Below are 21858 nucleotides of genomic sequence, written 5' to 3'. Positions count from 1 at the left end.
CCAAAAAGGACATTTTTTATGCGTTTGCCTGTTTATAGACAACATAGGCCTGAAAACGAGTTACAAAAAGGAAGTTTTTAAAAATTCTGCATCAAAATGAGAGTCTTTGAAAATGATTATTAGGGATTTAACAAAAATATGTTCCTTTATAGTTTCTTTTAATACTGTCATTGCCAGAATAAGAGCAAATTAAAATCAGTTTACTTTTAACGACTTACCTTAGCATTTGGGTTAATGTCAGAGACATCAGAATGTAACTCTGAATTTAAGTTTAGCTACTTTTATGCCATGTCACAATTACCCCAATTTCAAAACGACAACAAGCTCTACTCTATGCTTTTTTATGGCAGCACTTTTGCTGTACTGTCAGGTGGTACAAATTGTAAATTTTAAGTTTATTTACAAGTTCTATTAAAATATGAATATTTTTTTATTCTCAAGCTGTGATTTTGTAATTATGGTAATTACCACATGGAAGAAACACACTTTTTGTCATCACTTCGAGACTGCGCAAGTGCTGACACTGCCAAGTGGGTTGACTTTGCATCTGCGCGTGTGTACAATAGGTGCAGTATGTTTAGACCCTAACAATCGAAGACTATATAGTGCATACTATATAATCAGTATGTTCTGCATAGTATGAATGAAACGCAGCATGCAGAGCGATCCTATACTGTATTCTGCTCATCCAGTATGAAAATATCATACACTAATCCAACACTTGACATGTGTTTGTGTGTATGTGAGGTTTTGAGTGCTGTACTTCTAATGAAGTTCCTCCAACACTACTGATGCATTCTACACATTTCGATATTTTTGTTCTTTTTCTACATTCTTTATTATTATTTTTTTGTTAATTTATGAATCAGAATGTGTCTATCTCCCTGGATGAAAAACATCAACTACAGCAGCAGCAAAACAAACAAAGGTAGCATCTGTTACCAAAACCCTTAAGACTGTACTTGGCGTGCAGAAGTCTTTTTATGTACTAAATATGTACAGGAATCATTTTTTTGTTTTGTTTTCAAGTGCCATAGCTAGTGTGAAGTGAAGCTGAATGGCATACAGGGTAGATGCTTTACTGTATATGTTGTTTACTCGAGAAGCAATCAAAAAGTGGAATTCAGATGCAAGTGTGAATATTCAGACGACACAGGCTCTGACTGACAGGACTTTAGCACATGTCCACAATATAAACATGTAGCAATTGGGGAGGGAAGGTTTCTGTTCACTTGCCAACAATGTGAGTGTGTGTGCGTATGCGAGTTTGAATTGAGAAAAAACAACAACAGTATAGAAGTGAAGGTCGAATAGCACTTTGCATGATGGAGCGAATATGTGTGCTGGTTGTTTGAAGGGGTGGTTGGGAGGGGGGGTTTGGGGTGAGCTTGAAGTGCGAACATTGTGGAAATGGACATGTAAAAGTTCTGATTCATCTGAGACCTTAAAGTGTCTCCTCCATGTTGTATATATACCAAGCGAAGGACTTAAGTGATTTTTTGTTAAATTCTATATTTTATGGCTTTTGTAGACATTTCTTTGTGGGATAAAAAAAAATAAAGAAACTTTTATGGATGCAAACTTGCGTTTGTCGTAATTTCATTTCATTCTCAGTGTCATGTGTGGAAACAAATGCATACATTAAAGTGTTTCTGATAAGTTATTATGATACAATAAAATACAAAAGGCGTTCTCTCTAAGTTTGAAGGTCAAAACTCTAAAACGGCACTGAGCATGGCAGAGATTAACGGTGTTTGTGTTTTGTTTATATACATGCATTCGGTTTATTTAATCAATAAACTGAATCAGAACAAATATGTGCATATATACAGACAGTCAAGCCTGAAATTATCTATACACCTGATTTTTTTGGTTTAAATGTAAATAAAACCTGAGAAATATTTTTTCCACAATGATGCTACCGATGCCCGGTGGGTGGTTAATACTGTTGCCTCACAGCAAGAAGGTAGCTTGTTCAAGTCAAGGCTGGGCCAGTTGGCATTTCTGTGTGGAGTTTGCATGTTCTCCCCGTGCTGATGTTGGTTTTCACCGGGTGCTCCGGTTTCCCCCACAGTCCAAAGACATGCGCTATAGGTGAATTTAATAAACTAAATTGGTCTTGGTGTATTGGTACTTCCCAGCTGGAAGGGCAACCGCTGCGTAAAACATATGCCGGAATAGCTGGCGGTTCATTCCACAGTGGCGACCTCTGATAATCAGGGCCAAATGAAAATAAATGAATGAATGAATAAATGATATATGAATGATGCATCTTGTATATTGTCTTATTACCTTTTGGGAGAAGTGTGTCATTTTCGGTCAAAAAAAAACTAAAAACTTGCTGGTTAAGTAAAAGTTACTCTAGGTCAGTATATGCCAGATGTATGAATAACTTTGAGCTTGAATGTATACACAAACACACACACAGTTTTTACAAAATTATTAGCCCTCCCATGAAATTGTATTACTTTTTCAAATATTTCCTAATTGATGTTTAACAGATTTTTTTTTATACCATATTTAAATATTTTCTTCTGGAAAAAGTTTTTTTATTCTTTAAGTTTGGTCATGGGGAAAGTACTTTAAAAATGTATCTAATAAATTGTCTAGGGTCAATATTATTAGGTCCCTTCAGATTTTTAATTATTAATTGTTGTTTTTAAACAATTGGCTTTAGAACAAACCACTGTTGTTTGCTGTTGCCTAATTAATGTAATTTAACCAAATACATTTTAAATACATAATTAGTTATGTATTTATGTAGTTATTAGAAATTAGTTATTAAAACAATTATGCTTGTAAAAAATTGTATTGTAAAAAATATTCCCATAATTAAACCGTACTTGGGAAATATTTGAAAATAATTAATTTCACAGGAGGGCTAATAATCTTGCCCTAAACTGAATATATTAAAGTAAAGTCTAGTCCTTTGTAAAAAAAACAAAATATATATATATATATATATATATATATATATATATATATATATATATATATATATATATATATGTATATATATAATATATATAAATAATGTGAATAAATGAAATGTACTACTATTTTTCTGAACGAGTACTCTTTTGAGCTAAAAGAGCTGTTTAATTAGAGAATGTGGTCAGAAATATCTAGAAGAGACCCTGTCATGTATCATTCAATGTGAAATGATGTGAAATACCAGATTATGCTGGTTAATTACATCCTCAAATCTCACACTTACTTATGTGGCTATAATAATTTTTTATAATAATCTGGCTATAATAATTTTGCCTGTAAAGAAGAATAAAAAAATAAAATATGAATATATATATATATATATATATATATATATATATATATATATATATATATATATATATATATATATATATATATATATATATACATTCAAAAATAGGATGTTTCATTTTTTTATTCGCTGGAAAACAAAACAAGGTTTATATCAAGCCTTGCATATTATCTTTGAATGTAAAAATATAGATATTTTATGCATTGTCTTAACCAGCTTTTAAGCATGCACTTATAAATGAGGAAACCCAGCCAGCAATTTCTGATTTTAAAATGTCTCTAATAGACATTTAAACACAGTCATCTTAGCTAAAACAAGGGTAATTTGGGCTGTCATTAAAAATCAAATAGGTCAAAACTAGACTAGTCATGAAATAAACAGAAATGAATGACTACACATATCAAGTCTGTCTAATCTGTCTATTTGACGACTGTTTTGGGCTATTCTTAGATGACTATTAGATTTTCACTGACAGCCCAAGGTAAGCCTTGTTTTAGCCAAGCTGTCTACGTTTAGATGTTATTAGACGTCTATTAAACACAACATTGTTTGCTGGGAAAAGTCTGATCTTTTAAAAAAATGATGCCCACTTTCAAACATTGTGCACATTGCTTTTAACCCGATAGACAGCAGTTCTTTACATACAGTATATTCAGCCTGTAAAAAAGTATATAGTATATGAACAGGAGTCCCCCCATGAACCTGAGCCGTGCCTCTGCGTGCTCTCTGTGGATCTGCTAAAAGTTTCCTTGAAGGTCAGAGGTTAAGCTGTGCAGCTGGTCTCATCAAAGGCAGGAACAGACTTCTTCAGGCTCCCGCAACTCCTCAAATCTGAAAAGCCACAATACACACGACTGTGATGCATATTCATAATTTATCACAAAGAGAAGCTTTTTCTTAAGATCCAAAATGAAATTTAGTGGATTGCACATTAATAATTTGTTTTGATTTGATGCGGTTCTTGGAGAGGATTACAAAAAAAAAAACACAAAGCACCTTTGAAATATCAAACAAATGTGGCGAAGTGGTTTTCGTTTGTTTGTTTATTTTTTATCCCTGTACTTCTGAAGCGAAGCCTCCCTCTTGATACAAACAACAGGCATCTCATATGTCTTCCATGAGACAGTAATTAATATCTAATCAAAGTCAACGCTCTCTAACGCACAAAGAACTATTAAATATGTAATCAAAGAGAACACTCCACATGCCACAAAGGAAACCACGCCCCTCTTCTTCAAGCCTCTGCTGTCATGGAAATGAAATAATTTCTCCCCTCATTAGAGTTTTTTCCCTCCAAACCTTCAGGCTTAATTAGACAGCTTTTCCTGTTCGTTCTGAAGTTTGCGCCTTTCAAACAAACTATCAAATCACTTGCAAAGTTGGAAAACATGGAGGTGTGCCATGTGGACATGTTTGCGAGATCCACCGCTGCCGGAAATAAAAATGCAAACGAGTGTGGAAGCTCAGCCCTCAGCCCTGTGACACGCGGGGTTCTCCTCACCTGAGAGACCCAGCTTCTTGCAGCAGGAGTTGCAGGTGTGCTTGAGAACAAAGCTCTGGATTGCATCATCGCCCAAATTGGCAGGTCCAAACGCCATCTCTCCAGGGGAGCTGCAACAGGAGCAAAGTTTACTTAACCGAGTAAACAAATGCATGAAGAAGGAAACATTTGCACGTTTACTAAAACAACCATGTTTAAACATTGATACTTGTTTGGTGTGTTTATTCACCTTTTATCATCGACTCTGATCAGCGAGGGGTCTGTTAGGTCTGCTCCCACACCTTCAGACACAAATAAAGATTCAATGCATCATGTTTACAATAATATTAATCATCATCATCAACTCTTGTGCACTGTTCAAATTTGCTACCCTTTTGTTACACGTTGGGCGCTTCTGTTACTTTTCTTACAAAAACCAGCAGACTGAGAAACAGCTATTTCCCCAGAGCTGTCTCCCTTTTCAACCCTGCCCCTCATTGACTATTTTGCCCCCTAATACACCCCCCACTCTCCTCTAACTTAAACTCCTCACAATCACTGCACTGTTTAACATTTGCGCATTTAAAAATTGCACATATTTATTGCACTGATTAACTTATTTGAACTCTACATACCCACTGCACATGGACATTTATGTACACACCCTCTGCACATATACATTTGTAATCATGTTTATTTATCTGCACACTACTGATTATTAATAGCATCCTGTACATATATTCATTTATTGTAAATCTCTGTCCATAGCTAATACAACCTGTATGTAATGTTCATAGTACATCCATCTGTAAATATCACCATAGTTTTTCTATAAGTGCACTTTATAACTTATCCCTGTATCCTGCACTTGCTGCTATTGCACTGCTGGTTAGACCTAAACTGCATTCCGTTGCCTTGTACTTGTACATGTGTAATGACAATAAAGTTTAATGTATGAAAGTATGAACACAGGTTTATAACAACCAATTTTTACCTTGTAGATCCAGCACTAGCAGTTCCTTGTTGGTGTACTCGTATGTCCAGTGAGAGAAAGCTAGTATTGTTTCCTCCAGGCCAGAAGAGGGCAAGATTTCCTCACCCGTGTTATTGTTGTATTTTCTGAAATGACCACTCATGTTATTCTCTACAGTCAACCACTGGCCATCAGAGCGCCAGTGCAGCAAGGACACATCCAGAAACCTGCATACATAAACATGATTAGAGTTATGTATTCATAGTCTTTATAAAATCCACTTCTAATCATCATAACATAAAAAGTTAATGATGCTGACTGACCTAGGACTGTGGGGCACACTGCTGGGTTTAACTTGGTTGAATCGCTGCATGAGCTTCTGTGCCGCTCTCTGTTGTTGAATTTCCTACATGTTGGAAAGAATTTTTTTTAATAGAGAGGGAGAGAGAAGTATTATTAAAGTGGTATCAAATAATACATTAACAAAAACATAATACATCATAATAACTGTTATAATTAAAAATAATATTAAATTTTATCACAGTGTTTAAATTGATCTTAAATCATAAAATAATAATAAAAAATGTAATTTAAAAGAAAAAAAAAGAGAGAAATAATATATGTTTTTTTTTTCCAGTGTTTTAATTCATAATGTGCATAAATGAACTTCCAGACTGTTGCCCAAAGTTTAACTGCCAGTTATATACAAATGATACATCTACAGTATGTGTCTGCTAAAACACCTTGGGCTCTTTTTTGACGCTCCATGCGCAAAACGAAAAGCGCAGGACGCAAACGCTTTTAGGGCATGTCAGAATCCATATTTGCTAATTTAAGGACGGGGAAATCCGCTTTGTGCCGTGACGCATGGTCTTAAAGGGTTGAGTTTATTTTCATAATGAGTTATAGGTGTGTTTTGAGAATAAACCAATCAGAGTCTCATCTCTCATTCCCTTTAAGAGCCAGCTGTGTCGCGCCATAAGCGCATTTGCTATTTACAGGACGTAAAGTAAGTAGAAAAACTGAGCATTTCACAAGCAAACAGTTAACAGTTTTTTTGACAGTTAAACAGTTAAACAGAGTGAGAGATAAATGATCTACTTTCACTTTCGCTCTCGTGGATAGGGAAACCTTTACGCACAGACATCAATTAGCCTATAAATAATTAATTTTCTTTGTAGCGCAAATATGTTTCAAAACTATTTCTAAATTCAGTTCTAATTTCCAGCAAACGAATAAATGAACAATAATAACGAAGTGTGTTCAAAAACCTGAGTTATATCCTAAAACACATGCTGTGCCCCATATGGTCTAAAACCTGCAGGTGGGCAAATCTAAGCTTATTTTTAATAAAACAAATATAAATATGGATATAATGAATAATACTGCTAATAATAATAACATTATACAAAATTGTTATGAATGAACTGAAAAAGCCTCCCGAGATGAAGAACGCATATTTATGCAGGCTAGAAAATAATATGTTTTGTAATATTTTAATCCTTTATATTTATATCCTATATCTATTTTTATTATATCCTATATATAGGCCTATCCTTAATATTTTAATTTTTTCATATGTAAAGATATTTGCGTATTGCTCTACATCTTGTGTGTAGGTTATTAAACAGTGTGTAAGCGAGGCACAACTCTGTGCTGGAGTTTAAACCGGGTTTGTTTTGGTCTAATGAAAAATCTATTATAGTTTCTCAAAATAGCAACGCGCCAGCAGTGCGCCTCAGAACACCTCAAAACGACTCATGCACCAAGTTGAACATAGCAAACAAGTATTGCGCCGCGCCTTGTGCCACATTTCGCCGGGTGTATGATAGGGCTTGTCGGTCAGGTGAGCAACTGACTCAGGCTTTACAACATATTTCAAGATGGCTTAAGCCGTCTCATTTAACATTAAATGTCAATAAAACTATTTTTGTTTCTATGTGCTTCTCCATAAGAAATAGGCCTGCAAGGGATACATTTGAGGTGCTGATTAAAAATAAAGTTATTGAAGAAGCAAACAAATTTAAGTATATTGGCATAACTCTAGGCATGAATTAAAAATTTTGTAGTCATGTTAAAAATATTCATAAGAAGGCCGAGCCAAGTCTAAACTGTTTTTGTCTTATTAGAAAAATTTTAATGTATCAAACTGCAAAATGATACATGCATTCAATGATATACTTCTATATTATATATTAATATATCTATATTATATATTATTATATCTATAACACTTCTATTGCATTATATCATGGTCACAAGCCCCTTTAACCACATTGAAGCCTATTGATTTGATATATAAATGAGCAACCAAAATTATGGAATTAAAGCCTACCCGATGGCATCATTGTGAGGTTTTATATAAACATAACCTTTTTAATTTGGATGGTTTTATAAAATTGAGTTATCTTAAATTGTTTTTAAATGTTTAAATATTTGTTTATTTAATAATTGTTTAAATGTTCCAATGCTGTTTTCTAATCTAATCAGTTGGCATAAAACCTGCTAATGGTGACTGTCTTGTCCCAATATGTAAGACCTCTTTTGGCCAATCTGTTTTCTCTGTAAAGGGGAACCAAATTGTGGAATGATTTACCTGTTATCCTACAATTAGAAATGAATACAAAAGTTTTTAATAGTGTACTTAAAAAAGGTTAAAAACAGAATAGCAGTGTTTGCACAAATTCTCTACTATTAGTTTGTTTGATCATGCCACATTTGTTTTTGCCTTACATCAGTTTTATTTAAAGCATTATAATGTTGTGTATATGTATCTGTTTTATTTTCATTTTATGTCAAGTCTCCGGTAGACAGGTGTTGAGAATTAGCAAGTCTTCTAAAAACTTAAGCAAACGCATTTGGTTGTCCAGTGTAATTGTGGTGTTCATGTCAGTCAAACAAACAAACAAACAAACAAATAGATCTTAAATCCTATAATAATAAAATTAAAAATTAAAAAAGTAAATAAATAAACTAACTTTAAATAAAAATATATAAAACAAAACTAAACAAAACAATTGATCACCAAATCTACATATTAGACTAATTTAGAATAAAGAATCGTGTGACACTAAATGTTGGAATAATGATGATATTATCATATACAGACTTTTAATATCACACAGTTCTAAAATATTGTCTGTAATTATAAGGTTTTAAATAATCAAACAACTGAATCAGTGGCAGAACTTTTATCATAAATAAAAACAATGTCAAAAACGCACCCGCAGACAGAGGTGAAGTGACGTGCTAATCGGGAACACTTTCTGCCAGATGCGAACCACTTCTGGCCTGAAGGCTTTCACCACATACACTGAGCCCAGCTTCAACACATCACCCTCGGCCCAGGTGCACACCACCTTTGTGGCCCTGCGCAGTCCCCCATCCAGCACCTCCTGATGGGCTAAAGGCTGAAGAACAGCTGTACGTCCATTCTGAAGCCAAGTGGAGATACTGGAGGACGGATCACCAACTGACTCCTCCAGTGTGTAAATGCAGACCTCAACGCCGCCTAAACAGAGCAGAGAATAAATAAATAAATACATACATACATAAATAAAAATAATAAATAAATAAATAAGTAAATAACACCCATTGTTTGGTTATTTACCCAATAATGACACAGGTGTGAAGGGTATAGTGTGAGCCAATCTCATTAGGTTGTTTCTCTCCATTGCTGGAAGAAAAAGCACCAGTAAAGATCAAAAGAATAGCTAAATATACTTGAGGTGATAAAAGTCTAGCTATTCTTACTCACCTGAGTAATGCTGGCCTAAATCTTCAGTCAACTTAAATGTAGAGCTCCTTACTAACAGCAGAGATATAGAGAGAGAGAGCACAAAGCATCTTTTAACAAAATCAAACCCATGCAATTTATTCATCACATTCACAATAAAGGAAAAAAAAAAAAAAAACTTACCGTCTGTCATACTGCTTACCCTATGAGCAGTGGAAAAATTTAGGTGAATGTTAGAAATGTTTCATGTGCCTAATTGAGAAGTTACATTGAATCAGAAACTGAACTTACGAGGGTCTTTGACTAATGGATCTGGTCCAGCTGCTGAGCAGGGGCTGCCCGGAACTCTTCATAAAGATCAACACATTCAGCCAATCAAATCTCTCAAAACCAGCAAAGAGATCATGATTTATGGAATGCAGGCCAACTTACCAGCCACGATGGGGCCAATTTTGTGATGTCCACTTGGTCAACATCTAATTAATAAAATAAAATGTGTCAGCAACTCCAGAAGTAAGCTGAAAGTTAGCATTTGAATTCATACAAGAAAATTCTAATAAGTATTACACAACTTTGGTTGGTTTATCAAAGCTAAAAAATCTTATTTATTTTCTCCACAGGGAAACTGATCTTAAAATGGTTAGTTCACACAAAATTAATCCCTTAAGACCTTCATTCATCTTCAGAACACAAACTAATTTTATTATTGTTATTTATTAGAAGAAATGTGAGAGCTAAATCATGCTCCATAGACGCCAATGGTCCTGAGATGTATAAAAAGCAGGAAAGCAACTAAAAACAGAACATTGTCAAAACATTCAGTTTGATTTCAGTGGTTCAACAGTACTCTTGCAAAGCTCTGAAAACACTTTTGTGTGCCAAAAAATCTGTAAAAAAACTCTGTTGGCCTGTCTTCTGCATTAGAAATTTTTTCTTTATTGTCCTTCTGTGACAGACTACAATGTATATACCAGGAACATTTTCAGTTCAAAAAGCAAATGTTAAGAAAACAGTAGATAAATGAAATAGTTAAATTAAATCAAACAAGCTTATATACAGTACCATACTGTTAAACATATAGTACATCAGTAGAGTCAATTTTATTTCTGGAGATCTACCTTCCTACAGAGTTCAGTTGCAACATTAATCAAATGGACCTGTAATTACCAAGTGCTCCTTCTGATCCCACTTCATTGGTTTAGCTGTTTTTGATGAGGGTTAAAGCTGAATTCTGCAGAAAGTTAGATCTAAAGCAACAGGATTGGGCACCACTGTAGTAAATAAATGGAGCTCATATGGTATTTATGGTATTTTATATATATATATATATATATATATATATATATATATATATATATATATATATATATATATATATATATATATATATATATATATATATACATACATACACACACACAGTACCTGTCTTTATATTTTAGAAGGAGTTCCCACATACAGGTATTACTATGGGATAGGGCTGCATGATTCTGGTTAAAATGGGAATCACAGTTGTTGTTTTTTTTTTTTTTTTCCTTAAAATCAAGATCTCGATTTTCTCACAATTTTCTAGATGTGAAATAAAGGTTAATATAAGTAGGCTATTATTATTGTCATTTCTCAAAAATATTATAAAACAGCACTAATAATATTAGGCTTAAGTATAGGTCAACTTTTGGTTAAAATGCTAACATTTTAACCAACATACATACATACATACATACATACATACATACGTATACATACATACGTACATACATGTAAATCATACTTCCCGCACAATTCTCAAACAATTGTTTTGTGTATCATACTGAACGTTACTTACAACTTTATTAACTGTTATTCACAACCTATGCAGGTTCTGTTCACTTAAGTAGACAACAATCATGGACACATGCGTCCTTTCTGTGGTAAACACACAGCTCACGGTCAGCCCTATATGTGATTTTGTATCCGGGAATATATCATTAAGACAAAAATGTAATTTTGGGGTGAATTATACCTTATAAATACAGTATGTAACTCTTTTAACAACATTTTGGGTTGTGCACGTTGCTGAACATTACCTATATAAATCAATTTGAAGACTTGTGTGATCACTTTTATGCTTCTCTCCTGACCTGAAAATATAATTGGCTGAATCATAGATATACTGGATTAAGATTGTGTAGTGGAGTCAAATTGAGATTGTTGGGGAATTCATTGTGTCTTGATGAATTTCTCATGAATGTATTGCTCTCATTTATATGCTTATTTGAGTGATTTCAGTATTATTTTCTATTATATTATTACCCATACCTGTGGCATTATTATCAGGTATGTGTGCTTTGGTAAATAAAAAGGTCATTCTGTGCAAATGCAGTCAGAGATAAGAAGATAAATTAGAAGAGCAGCATTAATGTCACAATGAGGGTTGATTTATGAAAGCAAGGCCAAAAGGACACCTGCGTTCTGTTCTGTAACTCATGATAAAGTGTACCTTCACGTGCGCCCACAATCACTTGTACTGGCATCTAAAGAATTATGAGCACTTATGAACTTCAGCTGAACTTACAGTTGACAGTTCAGTGGACAGTGAACAAGATATATTGTTGAGCATTGTTTTTTGGCTTGAGTCATCGCTTTTGAAGCAGGAAGGAAAGACCTTAACTGGACATGGGTAAGACCCCTGAAAGACCCTGAGATTCTATTGGTGGCGGGCACCTGAAAGATTTAAGATCCCATTAGCGGAGAAGCTGATGGAGGTGTGTAATGTGTAAATTTGGGTGGAGTATTAAGACACAGACATGTATTTAAACTGTGTGCAAGCCTATGTTCGGCAGACACTCGAACGACCTGTCTCTGTTGTTACTGATGCTGTAACAATAAACTGCTTCGTCTAAAGACTTCGGAGATCTCAGACTTTGTCATTTTTTGAAAAGTTTGACTTAGAGACTTAGAATATTTTTGCAGACCAGAATCTTTTTTCCACAACAAGATCATAATCTTTTTTTTCATTAATCGTGCAGCCCTACTATGGGGGGTTTAATTTACAAATAAGACAAAACATTTTTATATACAAAATGTAAATAAATAAATAAATAAACATACTCAGCTGGGTTAGACTGACTGAGGTTCTGAATCTCCGGTCAAAAAGGCCTTTTACTTTCCTCTTCATTTTTCTACGCGAGTCAAACTCATGCAGTCGCCCCCGTGTTTCATCTACTTTAACCTTAAAAGAGATGGACATGTTACTACTAGTAGCACATGAAAGACTACTTGAAGTAAAACACACATCTGCTCACCTCTTCAGGAGTTCCTGCTCTGCTTCTCACAGACTTCTTCCCAAATGATCTTTGCCTCCTAAATAGCTTTGACAATCCTATAGACGCAGGTGTAAATTGATTATTAAACACAAACTCAGATTGATGCAGTGTTATCAATATTACCTTTATGGTCATGGCTGTGATGAGGCGGCGTCAGATAGATCCGTCTGCCCTGCTCAGATGTTGACGTGTCTGGCATGGCCATAGACTCCACACTAGCCGAAAGAGACCGGCTCTGCTCCAAACCATAGGCTTCAAATTTCCTGCTTAAAACGTCATGAGGCCTTAAGAAATGTCCACCCTCGTCGACCTTATAGAACGCCGGATTTCTGATCCCCATCGCCCCATCCATGTCCCTCTGAGTGTCCGTGAGCAAGAACGTGTGGCTAGAGGCTCTGGATAAAGAGTGCAGGTCATCCTCGTCATCGTCTTCCTCCTCCATGGATTCCTCGTGGCTGGGATGAAGCTGGAAGTCCCTCATTAAAGGCATGTTTGGAGAACTGGCACGGGATGCTTCCCCTGATCCATACATTCCCCTGTCCCTCCATCCAGTGCATAAGTGGGGTAAAGAAAGATGACAATCCATTGATACACCTTCTCTCGAATCGCCACGTAAAAGAGGCCACCGAAAATGACAATCCTCTTCCTCTGGGCTTCCCAATAGGCATTTGCTTCTGACCTCAAAGGGTCCAACGCTCGTTCCTGGTGGTAACTCCATTGAGAGACGCTGTCGGCCAGGTCCCAAACCTCTAAGCAGGGATGGAGGCATGCTGCGGTAGTGTTTGGGTGATGGGAGTGCTTGGCTCGGTGCTACACTTCCACCAATGCGGAGACAGCAGCTATGGGACACCTGCTCATGGCGGCATGCATGTGGATGGCTCTGACCCAGACGGGCCACCTCTTGCTGTTGATTGTCTGTGGCTGAGAGGAGGTTTAGAGTGTCCACTGCTAAAGCGGACAAGTCCTGTAATTGGCCCAAGTTAGTGTCTAAAGTACGCAGATTGTCCTGGATGATATTGACCTTCTCTGCAACCTCAACTAATATTCCAGCCATCTCTTCAGCCCTAGAAACACAGACCACAGTAAACAATTTAGATTTCAAAACAAAGTAAAAAATCAGAGGCATAACTTGATTTTGTTTAATCAATTGTTAGACTGACTAAAACAGAACTAATGTGATTTCCTGCTGCATGCAAATGAGGTTTGGGAGACGCACTCACTTGTCAGCTGCAGAGCGAATTCGGTTGATCTGACTGCCTTGTTGACTTTCCTTTTGGTCTCGGAAATATCCAGCAACACACTTCTCCTCAAACTCATACAACCGCTTCAGGTCATCGGGGGCAAGAATTAATTCTGTAAACATATTAGTATTAGTATTAATTTTCTCACAACCTGTTGATTTTAAAAACATGACTTTAAAAAGAAATAATTGGATTAATAATAAATACACAATTTTTTTTCTGAAATAAATCATTTGAAATCCTAATTATAAAACCGGATATTTCAATATATTTTTCAGTTTTTTATATATAATTATTTTTTGGGGGTTTACACCTTTAAAAGTTTAGGACAGAAGAGATTATTGACAGGAGAGCATGGGGAGCAGAGAGAGGGGAAGGATCGGCACTGGACTACGAGGCAGGAATCGAACTCGGGTCGCCGTGAGCACCAGAGGAGTGCATGTGTCTACGCACTAACCACGACACCGACAATATTATTTATTTTAAATTGCCTTTTTTTTTACTGTTTACAGTACTAATAATTATTTAGTTCTGGCCAAAAAAAAACAAAGAAGTATTTCCATAGAATTGTTTTAAGCTACAAAAAAAAAAGTTTTTTTGTTATATACATCTTTGACTAGTTTTATTTAAAAAAAAATGTTTTTTAGATTTTAGTTTTACATTTTTAGATCTAGGTACATATAATAACCCTAGAAGGTGAAGCCTGATTATTCTGTTTATATTAATATTATATTCGGTTTAAATATATTCATTAACTGTCTAAATTATATCTATTTTCCCAGAGATGGGTTGCGGCTGGAAGGGCATCTGCTGCGTAAAAACCTGCTGGATAAGTTGGTGGTTCATTCAGATGCGGCGACCCTGAATTAATAAAGGGACTAAGCCGAAAAGAAAATGAACGAATGAATGAATTATTGAATCTATTTCTTCAGCATATTTTTATAGAAATGCATATTTAATTTAAGATATTTAAATTGGATTGAATTTGACTTGACCAAATTGTGAAATTTTAGATTATCATGAAACTAATGTTAAAAGAAATTTAGGGATGCACGATATATCAGTGGTCATATTGATATCAGCCGATAAATGCTATTTTTAATGTTGTCAATATCAGTCAAAAATCAAAATTAAGCTGTTATCTTTAAGCTGATAGATTATGTAATTGTACAGAACTGCCTGCCTCGTGCATAGATCAAACTTGTTCACACTTGACTGGTGCACTATAACTGAGCTTTCCTTACATTGTTTATTCCTTCAAAGTCTTTGTGTGGTTTTGCTGTTCATTAACAACTCAGTAAGTAACCATATTCCCTCTCATTGTAGATATGTTTGATAGACAGTCATTGTGTAGTTTGGTTTAAATTGCCTCAGGAAAAATATTACATGTGTATAAATGAAAAAATTTTTTTTTGTGTGTAAGCACAAGAGAATCTTGCGGCAGTGTGGTGATAAGTGTCAAATGAACCAGCGTCTAACAATTGCACATTACCCTAACACGTTTTATTCGAGAACATTTGAGGTGGTTTCAGTTCTTAGTTTTTTCATTTTACTTAAAATACATTTACTTAACTTGTTTGTTAATTAAATCCCGTTTTACCAATTATTTTTATACAACAGTCAAGTTGCATGTTTATTTGCTATGCGAAGAAAAGGAAATATTGTATTTCTGGAATGCTGATTTGTGCTTAATTGTGAATATAGGTATATGTACCTTGCAATTTTAACTTTTTTTCTTTGAGTAGACTAATCTAAGATCAGTTCAGACTTTTATGAAGTTTTTCATTTACTATATAGAAATATAAAATTTAGAAATAATTATATTTATCAGCCTATATATCGGTTATCGGCCTCCAAATCTTAAAAGTTATCGGTTATCAATATCGGCCAAAAACTCCATGTCGTTACATCCCTAAAAACAATAAATAAATTACTAAACAATTTGTACATACATCTAAAATGTAACGCACATACATTGTACAATATCGTTAAAGAACCAAGAACTAGTAGTGTAGTGTAGGCATCCACAACAGATTTTTTTTTTGTCCCATCAAAACCAGTTTTGCAAAACAAAACACACAACCACACAGAAATACAAATCACCCACAAACACACACATACTCAGACCAGTTCTTCCCCTTTTGGATGCCTTTCTATGCTTTTGCCACATTGAGCTGAGACACAGAGTAATGTGACTGAGAAAGATGAGAGGAGGTGGCAGCCACGGCTTCTCTTGATAAGTCATGATGTAACGATAGCGGTTGTATTTCCACAGCTTACGGGATATGGTGCTCATTTCATTGTAAACATTGCTGTGAAGTGAAGAATCAGGCAAAGTAGGTTAAATCATCACAAAGCAACCAAGACTCAACAATACAGCGTATCAACACTCCGCATACCCTTGTGTATTATAGCTCAACTCACTAAATTATTATCAGCCAGGAAGCAAAACAAAATGCATGAGCAAACGAGACTGAAATGAAGATGAAATGCATACTTGAAGAAGGCAATGAGCAAATTGACCATGATGATGTACTGAATGAACAGGTAGACGGCCTGCAGGAAGATGGTGAGGAAGGCTCCAGGGACACAGGTTTCAGGATTAGCACAGGCTGACAAAACAAAATAGATGGTCACAAACAAGGGAATATACGGTATCATGTTTAAGTCTTACAAATAATAATAAAATTATATATAAAACTGGTCATGTACAAGATGTGAAGGGTGTGGTATCACCTGCAACCAAATATTACTCTATTTTCTAAAACGTACGTAATTTTTTTCAAAAATGTGCTGAGATTTCCAAAGAAATGATGCATAGACAATTCATAGACAAACATGTTGAAACATATATTCAATATTTTTTTTTTGTTTTTTTTTTGTTATAGGTATCAGCCAAGAAATTATTAATTATTTCAGATGGTTAATCCACTGCTGCTGCAAACAAGACATCAACAGTGTGGGAGTTTTTCACATGTAAAAAAATAGGACTTTTGTTTAATTATTATGGGGCAAAAGATCAAGATATTTCCTTGCTCTTTCTGTGATTTCTGCAGTCAACGGTTCAAAGTAAAATCAGCTTTAATTGTCTGTGTTTTTTTTTTAGTCAGCTTGAGAAAAAGTCATAACAAGATTTGTATTTACTGTCTTAAATTTTGATTCAAATATAAAGAATTATCCATATCAGCCAAAACTTTCATACCAGTGCATGCCTATTCCAGAGTGACTTACATCATGTAGGCAAAGTCATGCTTAAAGCATGCACACGATTGGATTTGTGATTTGTGATTGAGAGAGTATTTGTATAAGACATTTACCACACACCACTCCACTGCTTGACATTCATAAATGTTGTTTATAGTGAATGGTATAGGCGTTCATAGGCGCCATAGGTGTTCTGGTCTAAAAAAGAAGTCGTATAGAGGCGCGTTGCTATTTTGAGGAACTTAAATAGAAGGTTCAAATAGATCAGATCAAAGTTGGTCTGTTGTCCAGCGCAGAGAGCGTTAGTTGTGCGTCTCGCTTACACATTGCTTAATACAGACAGGATGTGCAACAATGTGCAGCAATACGCAAATATGTTTACCTATGAAAAAGAATTAAAATATTAAGGATATATATAGGATATAATAAGGATATAAAGCCTATAGGAATATATATATATATATTAGTGATCGCCTTAGTGCCCCTACCAGTGCCGATATACAGCCATATCGCACTGCTACGAGTGTGATATTGCGTTTATACAACAGTTTGACAGCATAATTGTGTATATAAAAACAAAATCAAACATGGAGCGTCTCAAAAACCCTTTTGTATGAGGAACTACTTTCTTCCGGATTTAAATCAAAAGCTGACAGTTAAACAGCTGAGCAAGCATTTTTTAAACTTTAGATCTGTTGCTGTCTGTATGTGGACGGAGTAAAACACAAAGGGTAAAGAGGCTGTACGGGTGCTGATATTACTTAAATATATCACGGCTATGAGCCAATCAGATTCGAGAACCAGACAGAACTGTATATATATATATATATATATATATATATATATATATATATATATATATATATATATATATATATATATATACACATAGAGTTGAAGTCAGAATTATTAGCCATGTAAATAGCAAATGCGCTATGGCATTTTTCCGTCCTTAAATTAGCAAAAGTGGATTCCGACATGCCCTAATTGCTTTTGCACTCTGCGCTTTGCGCATGGATTGTCAAAATAGAGCCCTTAGTTTCTGATCTGATGATCTTAAAACAAAGCTAAAATCTGTGGGTTTATTTTAGAAACAAGATTCGTGAGAGAACATTTAATTTTTAAACCAAACTAACACTTTCTACTGACAAAATTTAAAGAGCCCCTATTATGCATTCAAAAAGATCATATTTTGGTTTTGGGGGTCTCCAACAACAAGATGATATGCATGCAAGGTCAAAAAATACATTCATTGTCTAATAATATGCATTTATTTTTACCCAATGACCTATCCCAATGACTCCCACATGATTTGTTCAGCGAATCATTTGTTCCCAAACCCCTTCTTAGTGTGACGCTAATCTGCTCTGATTGGTCTGATGACTCAGTCTGCTGTGATTGGTCAACTGCGTTCAGTGCGAGACAGAGAGAATCTCCCACCATAGCTCCCACCAAACCCATAACAGGGGCTTTTTAAAACTCAAATGGCTGGCATCATATGGCTTCTGTCTAGTCTTTAGAGGCTGTCTGAATACATTCAACCGCATGAGCGTTTACACTATGAAAACAATCCGACTGAATGTGTTTTCAGCTTTGGCATGCTCAAAACATTTTACAAATCATTTTGGTTGGGTGACTGGATCCAAAATAAAAAATTTTAAACCAGATGTAAACAGTGAAAAGTCATGTTTGACTTTATAGAAATAATTTTATAGAAAACTCAGTACTTGAGAAACTGTGGGGAAAAAAAGTTCATTAAAATCAAACTGTATGGTCTCCTTTAGTCTTACCATCAATCTCCCCAGCATACACTTCTCCAAAGATCATCCAGTATGGCTGGAAGACAACATCTCTGAGCAGAGTCCAGGATGGATCCTCATTAGGGGACAAGATAGACTTTCTCGACGTCCCGAAACTAACCAGCACAAGTGCCATAATGATTACAATATAAAACATGTTGCTCATCTGTGAAAGACATAAAAATAAGATACACAACTTAACTGCATTATCTATTTTAGTGAAATATGTAACAGAAAAGCAAATGAAAACATGATACTAAACGTTGTGTGGTAGAGTGTAATTATTTGGTAATAGATTTAGATTACACACCATTTTAGTTATCATTGTCAGGTATGGTCCTGCATGCTGATTGACAGCGAATAGATCCAGAAGCCTGACAGACCAGAAGACAAAATCCAAAGAATAGACTATGTGACTGGCTAAGCGTGTTTCTTGATGCCACCGGAGGGAGACCCCGACCAGGAACAAGAGGATTCCCAGGAAGTCATTGATATTCCAGTACTCACTGAACCACACCTTCAGCTTTTTAGTGAACTTCCTAGGCTCCAAAACCAACACCTAGAAAACACGACACCCATTATTACCAACACGTAATATGGTGAATCAAATATAACTAACTACACATTTCATGCTACCTATGTAAAATATCATGCATGAAATCAAACAATACAGATTAATAGGACAAATTTGAATCATTAGATCACTGCAAATACACAGATTAACAGACATGACTGAAAACCAGCGCAGTGAAACTGAAATATGTGTTCACCAACAATGAGAATGACTCACAAGTAAAAAAATAAATAAACGCTCAGTAAAAAGTACAGCGGTGAGAAACCACCTGATTATAGCCATGTGGGTATTTGTCCATGATCAACAATTCTCTAGCATAATGTTGACAGAAGAGATCATTAAAACCGATTAAAACAAATATATTTGAAACCATCAATTACTTGAGATGATGATTTTAAGGAATGTTCTTTGCATGGCAAATTGTTACAGTCCAGAATAGCTCTTTCAGCACACTGTATAAATGAGCAAGCATAAATGTCTCATCTGATCAAGTCCTTAACATTAAAATCAGTATACAAACATTCACCTGCAACTTAAGAAGCCAGGTACAAGCTTTTTATGCATTGCCAATAATAAATAAAACATTAATACATTAAAATTTGGTAATACATTAAAATAATGGTCTATTTTTATGATATTTCTTCATTAAACCAGTTATAAGTAAGAGTTTTTGGTAACACGTTAAAATAATGGCCTATTAGTAAATAATAGTTAATTTATTTACTGACATAAATGAACTAAGCATAAGCAATCTTGCAGTGCATGTATTAAGCGTAGTAAGCATTTATTAAGCATAGTTCTGAATTATTTAATACACTATTAAAATTTCATTGAGTAAATACATTTTTAAAATGTAATAAAAGTTGTGCTTGTTAACATTAGATAATGTTCTGTGAGCTTTATTTTCATTAACTATTGTTAACAAATTTGAATAAATAATGAAGTTAATATATTATTGTTTGTGTTAGTTAATATAACATTACATACAATAACTACTGACACGTTATTTTAAAGTGCTAAAGTGTATTTTAAAGTGCAAAGTTTCTTGCACATGGCTGATTTAATGATTATTTTAAAAATATTTTAATGGGATTTCCAAATCCAAATATACAAAAGTCTAATCCAAAAATATATTGTGTCTCACATGCCTTGATTTTTGGGAATACATTTAGATAACACACCATTTTAGTTATCAGGTATGGTCCTGCATGCTGATTGACAGCTAATAGATCCAGAAGCCTGACAGACCAGAAGACAAAATCCATTTTTAAAAAGAATCACTATTTTCCTTGGGATTGAAAGAGGCTCTTGGAGTTTATCTAACCGAAATACAATAAACAATCACTCAAATGTGTAGTCTATGACAGAACTGGTTAATAATCCCCACCAGTGCACTGCTGTTGAGTTCATAGATAATAGAGGAAAGGGGAGTCAGACAGAGACATTCTCAGGGTCAACTCCATAACCAGAAAGAGATAACACCTTACAGTGGACCTTTGGAATCCAGCTTGATTAAGATAAGACTTTTCAAAGATGCATTTTATTCTTTAATTGCTCTGAACAGCTGCAAAGAGCACCAGGCCAACATCTCAATGACATCAATTTATATGTCATACTGTATACTTCTCTTATCTCCTGAGGAGAGAGTAATTTTGAGATGTCCCACCTCTCTAGCTTTCTCCACCGCCATGGCCAGGATGTATGTCATGACCAAGCACTCCTGAATGTTGGGTGTCTCGTTCAGCCTCACCAAACAAGTATAAGCAAACATCATGAGGAATCCCAAAAACGCCATCTGTTTGGACAGAAGAACAGATGGAAGATGGCGCAAAGGGGTGTCATGAAAACAAAGGTTGATTACAGGGATATAGTTCTTGAGCTTGTTTTTGTACAACAACAACAAAAATTTAAGAATTGGGCAACCAGTAATTAATTTAATCTCCACAGTAAGAAAAAACTTGTACTATGGATACATTCATTCATTCATTTTCTTGTCGGCTTAGTCCCTTTATTAATCTGGGGTCGCCACAGCAGAATGAACCGCCAACTTATCCAGCAAGCTTTTACGCAGCGGATGCCCTTCCAGACGCAACCCATCTCTGGGAAACATCCACACACACATTTACGCACACACTACGGACAATTTAGCCTACCCAATTCACCTGTACCGCATGTCTTTGGACTGTGGGGGAAACCGGAGCACCCAGAGGAAACCCACGCAAAAGCAGGGAGAACATGCAAACTCCACACAGAAACACCA

The 21858-nt window shown here is 35.1% G+C and overlaps 1 protein-coding gene across 5 annotated transcripts in view; it reads right to left on the bottom strand.

Moving 5' to 3' along the window:
* Window positions 1-3391: 3391 nt before the first annotated feature.
* trpm6 (transient receptor potential cation channel, subfamily M, member 6) overlaps window positions 3392-21858 on the bottom strand; it is a 50751-nt gene continuing 32284 nt past the window's right edge. For 4 of the 5 annotated variants that reach the window (XM_068221056.2, XM_021475980.3, XM_068221057.2 and 1 more), the window contains exons 21-40: window positions 21265-21393; window positions 19335-19583; window positions 19016-19190; window positions 16519-16633; window positions 16143-16333; window positions 14001-14133; window positions 12904-13844; window positions 12760-12836; window positions 12566-12686; window positions 9908-9951; window positions 9767-9822; window positions 9659-9678; window positions 9497-9547; window positions 9350-9415; window positions 8964-9250; window positions 6063-6145; window positions 5761-5966; window positions 5017-5068; window positions 4788-4897; window positions 3392-4117 (exon numbers count right to left, since the gene is read on the bottom strand). In XM_068221056.2, coding sequence (XP_068077157.2) covers window positions 4050-4117; window positions 4788-4897; window positions 5017-5068; window positions 5761-5966; window positions 6063-6145; window positions 8964-9250; window positions 9350-9415; window positions 9497-9547; window positions 9659-9678; window positions 9767-9822; window positions 9908-9951; window positions 12566-12686; window positions 12760-12836; window positions 12904-13844; window positions 14001-14133; window positions 16143-16333; window positions 16519-16633; window positions 19016-19190; window positions 19335-19583; window positions 21265-21393 — 3174 coding nt within the window. In that variant the 3' untranslated portion in view covers window positions 3392-4049. 5 annotated transcript variants of the gene reach the window in all.

The sequence above is a fragment of the Danio rerio genome, chromosome 5 (genome assembly GCF_049306965.1).
Source record: "Danio rerio strain Tuebingen ecotype United States chromosome 5, GRCz12tu, whole genome shotgun sequence".
Lineage (NCBI taxonomy): Eukaryota > Metazoa > Chordata > Actinopteri > Cypriniformes > Danionidae > Danio > Danio rerio.
Note: the sequence above shows the minus strand (reverse complement) of the source record. Positions and strands in the feature narration are given on the sequence as shown.